Source organism: Pterocles gutturalis, unplaced genomic scaffold (assembly GCF_000699245.1).
Source record: "Pterocles gutturalis isolate BGI_N339 unplaced genomic scaffold, ASM69924v1 scaffold377, whole genome shotgun sequence".
Lineage (NCBI taxonomy): Eukaryota > Metazoa > Chordata > Aves > Pterocliformes > Pteroclidae > Pterocles > Pterocles gutturalis.
Window position 1 is genome coordinate 117,125 of NW_010109813.1, and position 15,283 is coordinate 132,407.

The window sequence follows — 15,283 nt, forward strand, 5'->3', positions numbered from 1 at the left end:
TGACTCCTGCATTGGCAAGCTAGAAGTTTAGTTTCTGTTACTTCTCAGAACCACAAATCTTTTTCCCTTCTGCTTTTCCCATAGTTCACACAGTCATCCTTGCTACAGCTTTATAATATTATTAAAAATGCTTGTAAATGTAGACTTTCTGACAGATTTAATTTATTTAAAAAAAAAAAAAAGAGAGATTATGTAAATGGGAGATTAATGGATAATCTTCCTAGATGTTTCACCAGTAAAAAGTACAGTGGAGGGCCCAAAACTGGAATGTGCTATTTTAAAGTTTCTATCAGCCATTGTGATAGTTGATGGCTGAAACTGTCCTTCATTTTTATGTCTTAAGTCTTCCCATCCATTTTTCTTTAGAGCAGTACCGGGGCTTTGTTAGTGGCAGGTAGAATTCCAGCAAGTCAAAGTCTTCGGTCTTAAGAATAGAGTGGGAGTGGAATGCATTTATGCTGTAACAGAATAATAACATTTTCCTGAGAGAAATTGGAAGGGCTTGTTGAGACTTTCTTAAACACGTTTCTGTCAGAAGCTATGGAAAGGCATTGTATTTGTGCTTCAATATGCTAAATAAGAGCATTTTAGACTTAAGAATGTTATGTTTCACTTGATTAGCCTAATAGTTGCAACCTACAGTTATATGGTGCATTAGCTTTCAGTGCTGTATAAAAGGACTGGCAGCATGGTGTCCCAAAAACTGTAATTGCGTGGGCTGCTGAACAGTCGTAGAGAAAGCTGCACAAAAATTCTATTCTAGACAGAATTTTTTCATTTTGAAACGAATTTCACAACAAATTCACAGTTGGATGCCACTGCTTGTATTTCCAGTGAATCATACTCCAGAAAAGTAATACTTTGCTTCAACAAAGCCTACCACAAACAGTGCAGTGATATAAATCAGAAATTGGATATTTTTTAATTGTAATTTTTCAAAATATAGTATAGTTATTAACTATGCCTGCAGGTCCTGACATTCAGATATGTTTGGCTTTGTCTCCACATGCAAAAATTAAAATCCTTCACAAATAAGAAAGAAAGAAAGAAGGGCTGGGGGGAAATACCCTTTTTTCTTATGCTCTATTAATGATAGGATATGGACTCCTTGGCGGCAGTGGCTGTTGCAACACTGCATATTTAATAGCATAGTGAGAGCAAACCTGTTACACAGTTACTTTTAATTTCCAGCCTATGTTTACAGATGGTCAATTCATTTGTACCTTTCTTTCTCGTGCCAGTATTGTTCTTCAGCTTAGCTAGTTCTCCCTTCTCTCCCTGTCTGCTTCCACTTACTGGCATTTTTTGAGTGCAATTGCATCTTCTTTCCATTTTTGGTTTGTTTAGCTTACCAAGACAAGGTCTTTTAGATTACAAGATGCTGCAATTAAGGCAACTACAGTTTCATGTACATGGCCTGTCTGTAAACTGCATAGCTTTGCACGGTTTGTGATGAATTATCTACTCTTAAATTGCACAACCTGTCTAAGAAACGGAGGGAATACTTGATCTTCTGCTGAGCCCCCTGATCCTGTGGTCATGGCAGGACTGGACTTGCTATGAAAGGTCAGGAACACCTAAGCAGTGCTACTGGGATTGCACGAAATAATCTCCTTTAAGGTCTCAGGTCACCCCTTTGTCCTTGTGCGTGGTACAAGGATGCAAGATAAAATATGTCTGCTTATGCCCTTTCACTGAGGTTTAAGTTAACAATTTTACCTTACAGCTGGGATGGGCTAGCAATGTGGGATGGGTGGGGAATAAGGATTCTTCCTTAGAAACATCACCCTCTTACAACCCACACACTTTGGTCTCCATGCATTCTAGCTTTTCACTTGCCTCCTTCATGAGACTTCTTCCCATCTCAGCTGGCTGGCCTCCTCTTTGCAGGACACGCACGTGCCCTCTCTGTTTGACACAGCAGCCCCCTCCCTGCACTTTCATTATGGCTCCCCAGTTGTACCGGGGTTTGAGTGAGATGCTTCATTAGAGAACAATCAGGGCAAAGAAACGCTCCTTAGTGCCGAAGTGAAATTTTGATTGACATTTGATTGAACATACTGTGGCGGAGAAGGGAGACCGTCAAAGTCTTAAATCTTGCACAGCATTTGTGCAAAATTAAAAATACAGAGTTTCCACATGAAAGATCCTACCATCACAAGATGAGGCTGGTAGGCAGCCAAAAGATGAATATCAAATAGGTTTGCAGACCAAAATCAACATTTTGCACCCTAAGGTTAACTGCAAACCAGCTCCCAGGTTTGCTCTGTACCTCTTGATGTCGCTTGCATACCACCGTTTGGTGCCTGGTCAAGTCGTATTTTCTTGTTGAACGTGATACAAATTTTGTCTTCTGTGATATGAAGTCTGCAAAGGATTTAAAGTGGGGCACAGTGATGTAGAAGGAAAACAGTAGAAGAGGAAAAAGGAAGGGGGTGTTGCATTTCCACATATACCTGCAATCTTTTGGTGTGGTTCAAGTAGTGATGTGTAGCATTCTTACTTTGGTTTGCAGGTTACAGGGGAGGAGGAAAAAAAAGTCAGTTTCATTAAATTTATGGTGTTGCTCTGTTCCTCCATCCCTCCCTTCCTTGTTGTGAAAAATCACTAAGATAAGAAGAAATTATAAGCTTGTAACCTAGTATACTATGCTGTTTGACTTGTCATTGGTTTAGTTTAAATGGAAGGAGTGACTGAGATTTTTCAAGGAAAAGAATAAAGATAGCGAGAAAAGGCATTAGATGTTTTGGAATATGTGGAGAAAGGCTTGTATTTCTCATTAACTTTTTCAGTTATTTGCATCTTTTCCACAGTGAAAACAGAACATTCTTTCTGAAAAGGTCTTAATTATTTTGTATGTTCAGAAACCAAACTGCTTTTAGCAAGAGCAGTAAAATCTTTGATGCTGGCCTCTTCGCCATGAACTTTTGGAACACAGATTGTCTCGATACACAGGCCTAGGTGCAGAGCTCAGCTACGTCCTGACTGCACGTTGGAACAAGAGTCACTGTTCAACATCTCTCCTTCCGCTTTCCCCGAAGTACCCTGGCTTCCAAGAGGAGACCTGTGATGCCTCTGGGAAGCGCTCTCCGATCTAAACTCCAGGCTGCATGACATCCCTCAGTGTCGACCCAGGCAATGGAAGTGTTTGTACCTCATGCACGGGGGTCCTGTCGTCCTTTAGTCCGACTCTTGTCCATAATTGTCTAAGTAAGAAGAACAAGTGTCTGCTTTTTAGGTCTTGAGGCAAGTTGTGGGACCAATGGTTAAAAAAAGGAGCACAACTGAGATGGCAGTTGTGAGACACTTCTCTATTCTCCCATAGAATAACTCATTATCTCCGGTAACTCCTTTTAAAGCTATTTTTTGTAGCAAGATTAAGTTGCCACGTTGGTGTTATCTGAGGAAGGGTGGAGCAAGTAAGATGAACTGATTGAAGGATGACTGAAATTTTTGTAACAGCAGCATTAATCACATTGTGATCTCTGAGCTTCATGGTCTCACCAGTCTTTGTCCACGATACTGATCTTTTACTATCGATTGAATATAACAAAGGAAGTGATGGGGTCATTGTGCTTTCTCTGATTCATGCTAGAATAATTGAAGTCAGATGTTGAGGTCATGTGGATCCATAACCCTCTCTTATTACTTTGTGTGCGCTTCCAATATTTATGCATACTTTAATGAGTTAAATGCTTTCTAATTTGCCTTTGCCTACAAAGTAAAGTGCCCAGAAAAGCAAATGGGGCGATTTTAGATTTTTGCCTGTTTTACATCTTACACAAGTGGAGTCCAGGTCTGGGAAGTTACTCCAGAGTTACAGCAGCGTAAGGGACTAAGAGCCTGTCCTAATTAAAGCCTACCCTGCTGGATATCCTTCTGTTTAGAATTTCCTTTTTAGTATAAACTGACAAACATTTCATATGCTTGGTAAATAAAATACTTATTTGACTTCTCCACCCTCCCCAAGAGGAAATTTCTGGTAAGGCATGACATCTCCCATAAACTGCCATGAGTAATATCTTCTGAACCACTTTCAGAGAAATGAGAGTTCTTGCTATTTCTATCTATAATAATAATTTACAGTCAGAGAAGCTGATAAAGTAGCAAGATCTTCTTGAAGACTGTTGTACGAACAAAACCCCTTGTCTTCTCTGTTTCTGTAGAACTTACTCAGCTGTAGTTCATGTTCTGTGCCATGGTATGTATGATGTATGCAAGACATCTAGAATTTATTTTTTAATAATGCTAGGTTTTTATTAAATTGCGAAGTTGGTGAAATGAGGTTGCCAGAGAAGAAGAATACTGAAACAGGAACCTGCTGGCTTTTTTAACCTTTTGGTGTAAGGAAATGTGCCTTTCTCCATTTGGTTTGAAAAAGGAAATAGAGTAGTGGTGTGGCTATGGAACTTTCTCTTTCTGCCTCTGATTGCAGCAGTGCTAGTGAAAGAATGAAAAGAAAAAGTAGAGTATTGAACAGTAGAATATGATGGCTTTGAAGCAACAGAATGAAAGTAATTAATTACCCTGTTTGTTTTGTTTCAGGTGTCAGAAACTATTTGAAAGAAGCACTAGTGAATATCATTGCTGTGCATGCAGAGGTGAGAAAAACTTCAGATTGTTTCATGCTTACGTTCATATCAATAATTTCAGTGTACTTTGTGTGGTAAATCCTGTCTTTCATCACCCCTGAAAATTGTACCTATGTTGAAGTGTGTTCATTATAGATGTAAGTGCTTTGGGTTAGGTTTAGCCAACCAAGTATACAACTGCTAACTTTTTTGAGGGCAGAAGGAGATGAGCGGTTCCTATTTATCCTCACTAACATTCCATTACACCTTTTTGTTTCCACTATCTGATGAAAAGGAAAGCCAAAGTCTAAAGCTCAATTCTTCCCTTTTCATGCAGATTAAAAATATATAGAGAGATATATAGACAGATATGGTGCTCACTTTCTCTGATTAACGTTATTTTCCACAACACATGAAAATGAGTTGTGCTTTGCTTTGGAAGAAATTTTCAACATATGCCACTCGGAGTGAAAAGGCAATAAATGTAATTCTTGCACCTTGGAAAATGGAAGCCTAATACCAGAAAGTTTTGTAGTCTCTGTACAGCACAAATTGTGTTTGAAATACTTAGGTAGGTACTGGCTCATGATAGGGAGTTCATATCAAAATTAAAATATTATTATTAATATGCTTGCAGAGCTGCAGTTATTGGGCCTTTTGTGATAATATGCAGGAATTTTCTGTAGTCCTTTAAATTACAGCCTCTGTTCTACATACTCTTTTCTTCTAATCATCAAGAGTGTTACTAGGTTACTGTTGCTCCTGCTACAAGCATTGGTAGTAATATCACTCTTACATTTCAGAATACCACAAGTACAGCTTCTCCACCTTGTCGATCTGACATCAAATCTGATGAGATTCAGTTGAGGTTTTTGTTTATTTTATTCCTCCTTGAATTACAAGAAGTCATATAAATTAAAATATTTTCAGATACATTAAATATCACTTGCAGTATTTTTGATTCCATTTTGGTATTATAGCATTTTTCACAGAAGCATTTCTGATTTTACCAAATGCTTCCAAATGAGGGAATAAGCAACACCAAAAATCTATACCAACATGATACTGATTTTTAATGATGTTTTTCAGTGTAGTGGAAATTCATAAAAAATGAAAATGAGAAATCTTGCTTTAAAGAATTCAAAGGCATTGGTGACTTATTGAGCTAATCCTATAAACATGCATACTCATTAAAATGCTGCTGCAGAAAGGTACATTGCCTTGCTGACTTCATTGAGACCGATACTGATTTTGGCCTAAATAGTGTTGTCTCATAAATTTCTAGATGTGAAGTATAACAGAAATATGAAAATGTGTGTCAAGATGAAACTCCAATTTCCACTATTTTCTAGCGAAATTCTGTAAGCTGGGTCAGATTTAAGTGTAGTTAGCAGGGCTGCAAGTTTCTGTAGTTTGAAACAGCGAAAATTAACCATCAGCTGAACAACGAGCATAGACTGAAGTGGAAAACAAATTCTTTCTCTACTTTTGAATTCAAATTTAACTGAAATCAAAATAAGGGCTTCTTGTTGCAAATTTGTGATGATTCACCATTGCTGAGAAATTTTTTTCCTGGATTCTGCATAGTAACTTCAAGAATGCTTGTTGTGGGCACAGATATGCTCTTCTCAGTAGAAGATTTTTGGGTGTGTTCCTGGTATGTTTGTGTTGAATTGCTCACAATATTTGCTGCTGAATAAGATGACCCCTTCCCAAATCATTACCCTTTTTTTTTTTTTCTTAACATACAGCTAAGTATGTCACTGACTTAGCTTTTCTGGGTTAAAACAGGCTGTGTGTTTGAATTAGCAATGATAACAGCTGATGGCTGACATATATATGTGGCTAGTGTACTTATCCTATGGTACAGACCTGCCTTTTGGAATGGTCAGCTCTATGGGATCCCTGATACATAATTCATTACTTAAATCACTGAAAACTGTGTAAGAATCTTGCATTCTCCCCCACCTCCCCCTTTTACTTGTACACACGTGTATTAATATCTTCTGTCAATTACTACATTTCCTTGTCAGACGTGAAATCTAAATTTCACATAAAGAAAAGGTATTCTAGAAAAAATAATTTAACTGCTTGATTTTTTTTAGATCATTTTAAAGGAGAAATCAGGGCCGGGGGGGGGAAGAGGGAAGTGTTTAAAAACTCTGTGCAGTTCATTTTCCTTCTTGGACCACTCTAGTCCCATCATCTTCAGTTCCTTGTGTCATCTTCTCCCCCCAGCCTTGTGCCGCTTTATCATCACCTTTAAGTCTTGACACAAGTTTGGTCTGTCTAACCTATCATCTCACTTCCTCCTAAATTCCAACCTCTTGGCTTGCATTTTTCCTAATTCTGTGTAGAAAAATAATACTTTTTTTTTTTTTTTTAATTCACCAACAATTTCTCGCTTCCTTATAGCTCCCTTTAAGGAAGATTGGTTTCTTCACGCTTTCCTTCAGGCATAGATCTAATGTTTAATTTTGTGCTGCTGTTGTGTTGCAGTTACTATTCTGAACCTCAAATGGAGGATCTGAGTACAGCTTTTAAAAGTTTTACAAATAAGCTGTTAAAAAGATGGTCTTGATGCATGGAAAAAACAGTAACACGTCATGTTTTTGCCAGGGAACTAGTAAAGGGCAGTGGTGGAAGAATCTAAATGAAAATCCGTTACACCACCATACTCTCAAACCCTTTCAAAGACTTGTCTCTGCCACAGAGCATAAAGACATTAGCAATTTGACAGTGGTCAAATGTGACGGATTCTAGAAGAAATAGCAAAATATGTGAGTAAAAAGTGTCTGAATGTGTAATTGGGACAGTCAGTCACACAACTCTGAATTAAAGGTGATATCTGCAAAACAGCAGTCTATGTGTTACCCCCTGATTACCTGCATCCATCAGCCAAGAGCACATATTTTTAAGTCTAGCTGGTTTTAGGCTTTGCAAGAAAGTTGTCATTATCACATAGCATATAGCTAACATTGCTGTTGACAGAGTTGATTGGTCAAAGCGCAGGGCAAGCATCAAAAGAAGTCCTTTGTATTCCAGTTGCTTTGAAATTTTTTGCCCATTGATAAACATGAAATGGTCCTTTCAATCAATATGTTGAATGCTGTTTACTGAAATGTTACTGTAGAAAGTATTTCTATTAACATAGGTATTGTGCTCATGATTCTTCTTTCATAAAAATCAGGTGTTTACCATTTCCAAAGACTTAGTTCCTCGGGTAATGTCAAGGGTTGTAGAAGCAGTCTCTGAAGAACTGAGTCGACTGATGCAGTGTGTTTCATCCTTCAGCAAAAATGGAGCTTTACAGGTAGCTGAATACTTCGTACTGTCAAACATCTGAATATAGAAAACTGAGAATAACAGAGAGAGGTATAATCTGAGTATTTGTTGGATATATTGTAGCAGTGAATGCAAGGAGATAAAAAGGATTAGTGTACAACCTATTTCAGATTTATGGATTAATACCCTTTGGGATACTGGTTCTTGGGTTTGATTATACGTTAGTGTTGTCTTTGCATCTAAGTGCATGAGTTACCTACATCCTATGAGATAAAAAGCATCATAATGGTATCTGTTGAAATTACATTAAATACTGTCTTTGGCCTGTCTTCAAAAATTATTTTAAAAGAAAAAACAATTTTGTGATATTTTGAGATTTACAAATCTTGAAAATATGATGTGGTAGAATTTTGCAAGTCTTTGCAAAACTAGTCCCTGGGCTGTTATACTATTTTTACATCAGCACTTTGTTGCAGCATGGGTAGAATAGATACTCTTACACTCCCTTGTTTACTTACATCTGGATTGGTAGTTGCAGTTACTATTGGATAGGTTTTAAAGGACTCGAAGAAAAAATTATTTTAAAGAAAAATGTCTTTGAGTCAGTGATTGCTATGGCTAGTAACAGGCAAGAAGAGCAAACTCACAATTTTTGTTTTACATTACAGCATTCTTGCATTATGATGGGAAAATAATTATTGAATTACAAGCCTTATTTTCCAATTGCCGGTAATAATTGCATTATACAGAGAATTAATGTAGGAAGATTACAACCAGATAAGATTGCCTATTTAAAACTAAATCAATGAATAGCAACAAAGCTACCTGTATATCATTTTTGTTTGACTAGAGAACTCACTGTGTGAACTTGCTGCCTAAACCCATAGCTGAAAGGATTTTCTCCCCCTTCTGTAAATTTGTCACTCATGGCCATTTTCTGTTCCTCTGAACATAGAAAATCCTGTCTGGCAGACAGCAGCAGTGTAGGAGGGATCTGAGCCTGGTTAGATTGATAAAAAAATGCCTATTGATGAAGAGAAGCCTGAATCTGTGTTCCCACACCCCATGACCCACAGTTTTGCAGGGTTTACCCTTCCACCATGTTTATTTAGGCTGTAGTACTTGAGAATGTGACACTCCCCCCATGTTACTGCTGCCTCCTGAAATGTGGGAAAGACTTCAGAATCTGATGTGTAGGACTTCAAAAAGTCCAAGGCTGTTCAGCTTGAAGCACCATACAAAACGAGGTGAAACATTCTGTGGTGAGAAAAGGGTTTCTTGAGAGTATAGAATTGATGGGTGGCTATGTCGTATTTTGTGCCAGAAAGTTCTGGCACTAAAAAAACATAAATCTCCACTGGCTTCCTACCTAGGGGGAGAGGGGAGGGGAAGACCCAAAAGCCAAAGCCTTTCATTGGAACTGACATTAGATGTTTGTGTTGCATTATAAAAAGTTTTGCTTTGAAAGATTAATGTCAAGTTAGTAAGGTCTAAATGTAGGTGAGTTTCTGTAATGGCTAGCTGGATTAAATTTTGTCATTATGATGAACAAGAATGGAATATGAATTTCGGTGAAGTTCACTTTATATTTTTAAATTAAATGACTTATTGATCACATGCAGAACATTTGTTTCGTATAAAACCTGTGATTATAATGATTGCTTTTCAAAGACTAAAGGACAATCCATGAAATTTGTTTAATCTTTGAGTTCATTCTCTATAGTTTGCCTAGGTGAAAATCAATACCTAGACACACAGTATGGTGCAGCAGTAAAATCTCCAAGCTTGTGTGCCCACCATATGACAGACAAGAAGCAGAGCACAACCATTCTGGTTCCTCATCTGATGGAAAAAAATAAATTCAACAGGAAAACCAAGAATAAAATGTGTATTGACAGACTTCTGTGCTCTTCTTGTACCTTCTTGTTTCCTTCCTTCCTGGCCAGCCCTGCTGTGAGACGTTAAGCTCACTGTATTTGAAAAAAAAAAAAAAAAAGACAGACAAATTAAGATGGCATCCTTCTGTCTTCCTTTCCCAGTATAGAAGAGATGGAACAGAATTGAAGATTTGTTACTGAGAGACAAACGAATGTTTTTAGACTTGCTGCATAGTGACCATACAAACAGTTTGACTTGAATCAAAAGTATGAAATTGTTCCTTTTAGCAGTCTCCTGACATAGCAGCGTGGCAACCAGAAATACAGGAAACAAACTGTTAAAAGCCAAGGCTGCTTACAACTGCAGCGTGCAATAATATTTGCCTCTAAAAAAGATGAAACTTTGGGATACTGGTATTCACTTGATGAAAGGACATTGTGTCGTTGTTTCAATATTTTTATTTCTGTCTTTAGGCAAGACTTGAAATCTGTGCATTGAGAGATACCGTGGCCATATACCTAACACCTGAAAGCAAGTAAGATGTGCTGTAATGTCTGTTTTTTCAATGCAATGGAATGCTTGGTAAACATAAAAAAAACCACAATGTAAATTAAGGATTAAGAAATTTTTTTTCAAGTAGAATATATGATATACTAGGTAAATATATGAAAAACAGATTATCAACAAGGTTTTATCAGTTGAAAGAAAATCACTTTTTTTAACTTGAATTTTTAGACACAAACTAGTATTTGCCACTCAAGAAAAAAAAAGTAAAACTTATTAACAGCAGTGCAGCTGTTGATGAAAATGTGGCTAAAACAAGACAAAAGCAGATGTCACTGAGTTTTATCCAGTTTTTCACAGCAACCTTATAACACACACGGCAAAGAACCTGCCAAACACATCTGAGAGGCTACAGAACCAGACACTGGCATGATCCCCTTACGGGGTTATGGAGAATTAGGGATCTCCACAAGCTTGTACAATACCCTACTGCTTTTCCATACACCTAATCAGGGAAAACAAATTCAGCTTCACACTGTCCCTTGCAATGAAAGCCTTCAAAAGGCTTTCAGCAATGTATCATTTTTCAGTGAGGTGCAAGACCAAAGATAAATAATGTGGGACACACTCACACATTAATATAAAGGGAGAAATAAAAACATTAGCAGCATCAGTGGTTGATGCAGTCAAGGCATGCAAAAACAGACTGGGATAGCTGTCAGCAGTTTTGAGTAAAGTTTGATTGATGGAAATTTCTAGGTGATTGTGTTAGGGATTGGATATGAGCAGGTTAATTCATTATTTTAATTACCTACCCTTCTGTTAGGATTGGCATTATATGTTCCCACAGATAGCAATTTGGTCATCTTACCTAATCAACATTTTGTAGGAGAAGTTGCAGGGCTTGAGAGCCTAATGTGTCTTCATAGTGACACAGATAGTGTCCTATGGTGTCACTACATTCCATTCCAAAAGACTGCTTTCCTGTTCTGAGTGCCTGATAGTGATGAAGACCTGTAAATGAAAACTACTTGGCACTGGCTCAAATTGGTTAAAAATGAAGTGGAATTGTCTCTCATCACCGTAGGGGTGAAGCGCAGTAAACCCTGAAAGCTGGAGCTTCACTGATGCCTTTTTATTCCTGAACTTGTCACTAGTAGTAGTTGTCAGAAGTCACCATATAAATATTTTGCTGAGAAGATTGTACCTATCTGTTCAGGTCCTGCATCGTTCTCTGCACTTCTATTCCACTTCTGTTACCCAGAGAGGGGTGGAAACCCATCTTTGGAGTTACTCCAAACTTGACTGGATAATGCCCCAAGAAACCTCTAGTAACCTCAAAACTGGCCCTACTTTGAGAGGGAGGTTGGACCTGAAGACCTCCAGAGGTCCCTTCCAACCTAAATTATTCTCTCAATCTGTATTACCTTAATGCACACCTACTGTAATTCTCTCTGTAGGCTCCCTTCTGTAGGGGAGAACACAGTGACCTGTCTACTGAGGACAGAAAGCCAAAATCAGTGTTTTATCTGTGCTTCATTCTCTGACGGTTAAGTGACAGTTAAGTTAAGTGGTTAAGTTCGAGGCAGAAGGCAGGCTGGCAACTATCTGTAATTCTTGAAGAGCCCAGGGTGTCAAGCACAGTCTTAAATCAGCTGCTGATTTAATATTTCCTGTTGATGTATGTTGTACATCACACTAGGAGTGTCAAGAGACTGGCTTGAACCCATGACCACTTTATGTTCTGTTTGCTCTTGAACGTCAGGTGTCAAGTTAATATTTTGTTAATTTATTGAAATAAGAAAGGATAAAACGTAGCATATCTCCATGGAATTTATAGAGAGAAACTGTGAATGCTGAGACATACCTGTGGAATATGAGTATTTTTGTTTTCCTTGTAGCTCGAGCTTTAAGCAAGCTTTGGAAGCCTTGCCTCAGCTCTCAAGTGGGACTGACAAAAAGTGAGTATAATGCACCTTCTTGTCTCCTTTCTGGTCTCTGGAGCCATTGCTTTTTACTCTTGTGTCAGAACTTTGTTATAAGAGAGTCAGCGTTCACTGTATTTGACCTTTCTGAATTACAGAGCAGAAGCCTTTTTGGACAGAGTTAAGAATAAGCTAAGTCCTTGTTCATCATGGCCTTTTAAATTACACAGAAGAGCCAATGGCTTTGTGGCATATCCCTCTTGCCCATCCTAGTTTTATCAGTTCAATGTAGCTTTGTGTTTATTTTGTAATTTCAGTCTATTTTAGCCTTCCTTGTTAATCGTAAAGTTTCTGTGAAGCCCATTCTCTTGTCTTACTGAATTTAGCAGCAATAAAAAAAAATGGCCAAGGAACAAATTCCAGGCTTTTGCCGGTTGATATATGGGGAACTCTCAAAACTGACCTGTTTCATTTTAAAAACAAATAAGAAGGGTCTGTGGTTCTTTCTTAACATCAGGAGGAGGAGTTTTGAATTCCTCCTTCCTCACCGTAGCAACCTTTGACAACCAAGCTGCTTTGCTGCATCATTCAGCCTAGTATTTGGTAGTCTGTTTTACAAGCATAACTTAATAAAGAGTAGTATCGTAAAACTAGTATGTATTTGTAATGAGTATATTAGTGTAAGTAAAGATGTTTTGAACTTGAGAGTGATATTATGGTACTTTCAGAAACTGAGCTGCATCAAATCAGTTTGCACTTAACAGTCAGAATTTAGAATATTTTGTAGACACATGAAGAGACGTTTGTGCAGCCTCTGGTCTGCGGACTGTGCTTTCTTCCAGATGTCCTCTGTCTATTCAAACCTACTTCTCATGAGACACAAGTCTCAAGATACCTCCTTGCCTTACTTAGCTCTTATGCTTTATTAAAGACAGGAATCAGTTTTGAGTAAGGAGAGTTCTTTCAACTCAGACTTTCCGAAACACCTGTAAAATTATTTTTTTTTCGCTTAGTCACAAGCATTTGAGCTTCATAGGACAGTTGAGAATCAAGAACTGCATCATTTTTACATTTGCCTCGGAGTTCTGAGCCCTAGACAGCGCAAAACTTGTTCTGTTTCCCAGATCATTACACCATAATTGTCATTGTTTCAGGCAGATCATTGTAATGTACATAGCACACATTTGTGCACTGATTTAGAGCTGTTCATATCGGCTCATTCAGTCATTACTATGATACTAAGTGATGAATGTGGCCATAGTCATACCTACTGAGGAAGCAGATATTGATTTTGTGGTTCAAGTTGTTCTTCTTGGGTTGTTTGGGTTTTTTTAACATACAGTATAATTTCTTCTATTACTGCCTGTTCAATAATCACAGCTTGCCAAAAAGTTGAGGTGATACATGTCTGCCCTATCTAGCTTGTTTTTGAAATAAATCAAAAAGCTCAGAGAACACATTCTTCCCTAGGATACAAGGAAAATAAAACACACAGGCAAGGCTGTAAAACTTCATAATGCATCTCCACTGTTACAATAAATATCTCTTACAACAGAGCCATCAACACCCTTGGTTCTACACCTGTAGTTTGTGGATTATAATAAATATTGTTCCCTGCACCAAATAGCTTCTTGGCAGCTATGCAGATGTAAATGAACCATTGTTATGTTCCAAAATGAACTCATACATAGTTTGTTATATGAAGGACAAAAACACATGGTTGCCAGTGAATTAATGTTTCTCTTAGAACAGTCGTACTATCTCTGATCTTTCAGCCATGATACTCAAGAGAAATCTACGAAATACCTTCCAAAGACAAGTCTGAGAACTGAAATTTGCAATTCAGCTACACACAGAAAGCCGTAGCCTTGATAAGGTTTTATTTCACATAGTCTGTCAGTTTCTGAATTTCCCTTACAGAAATACCTTATGATGCTCTCTGCCAGTCCTTTGCCACTGTGTTTTGCAAATATGTTTCTATCAAGGAGATTATTTTTATCTGGAGGAAAGCCATATAAAGGGTTATTTTTTCACCTTGATAAAATCTCTGTGGCTACGTCCTCCTCTGGACACAGATCATCCTGACACTCTTGGTATACTTCTGAATATCTACAATATTCATATATTTGAACAGATCCAATTTTAGGCCCTTCATTTAAGCAGACAATGTACTTGAAGTCAGAGACAGAACAGCCAAAACTTTCGGTGATTGTTCAGTTTTCAGAATCTGCCAAAGTTGTAACTGTTTTCTTTTTACAGGTTACTAGAAGAGTTACTAAACAAATTTAAAAGCAGCATGCACTTGCAGCTAACCTGTTTTCAAGCTTCTTCGTCAACAATGATGAAAACATAGACAAGGACATCATGCAGGCAACTCAAAAGACAAATGTGCTTAAATGTCGCCCATTTTTTCTGTGCTACTTCAATTCCTTTGAAGACTCTGAAGAAAACAAAAGGAATTTCACTAAAAAGAAATTATGAGCTACAACTCCTTGAGTAATGGTATATGCTGAGTGAGACTTCTGGTCATAAATATCTTGATAAAATTGTTTTCTGTCTACTGTATTTCATTTTGTGGAGGGGATTAGGCCAATTTTATTTACATACACTCTTCTTGGCTGTATGTTCATGAAGAAATATTCATTGGTGTGCTCTGGGTCATTTGTTAAAAATACAAATGTCACCCTAAATTTGAGTATTACTCACGTTGTTCAGTGTATTAATCTGTTACTTTCTTGATGTAGACTGATACTGATGTAAGTGACTGGAAGACTCAACTTCTATAAACGGTTGAGAAGTATGTAATGAACATTACTCCATACAGCTGACTAATAAGTGTTCAGATACAATATGGAGAAGGACACTGCTTCTTTTGCATTTACAAATTTTCACCTTTTTTTTTTTCTGTTATCATCTACTTTTAGTGGTCGTAAGTCTGATTTCTTGGCAGGCTTTTATTTTCTTGCTTCTTTTTTAATTGAACATGTTTGTGCCTCTTTTGTTTCTCCCTTCTGTTGGAATATTGATGATAACCTTCACATTTGAAATAAGCTCTCCTTTCATTGGCAATTAACAGAAAAGCATTCCAAGTTCATAAGATTAGTAGAAGTTTTTTTTTTT

At 37.5% G+C, this 15,283-nt stretch overlaps 1 protein-coding gene across 1 annotated transcript in view; it reads left to right on the forward strand.

The window, feature by feature from the left end:
* The window catches only part of EXOC2 (exocyst complex component 2), a 117,671-nt gene extending 103,155 nt beyond the window's left edge, over positions 1-14,516 (forward strand). Inside the window, exons 23-27 of the mRNA XM_010073076.1 lie at positions 4,546-4,601; positions 7,762-7,884; positions 10,208-10,269; positions 12,140-12,199; positions 14,423-14,516. Of these exons, the coding sequence (XP_010071378.1) occupies positions 4,546-4,601; positions 7,762-7,884; positions 10,208-10,269; positions 12,140-12,199; positions 14,423-14,516 (395 nt within the window). The remainder of the gene's footprint in view (positions 1-4,545; positions 4,602-7,761; positions 7,885-10,207; positions 10,270-12,139; positions 12,200-14,422) is intronic.
* Positions 14,517-15,283: the final 767 nt, after the last annotated feature.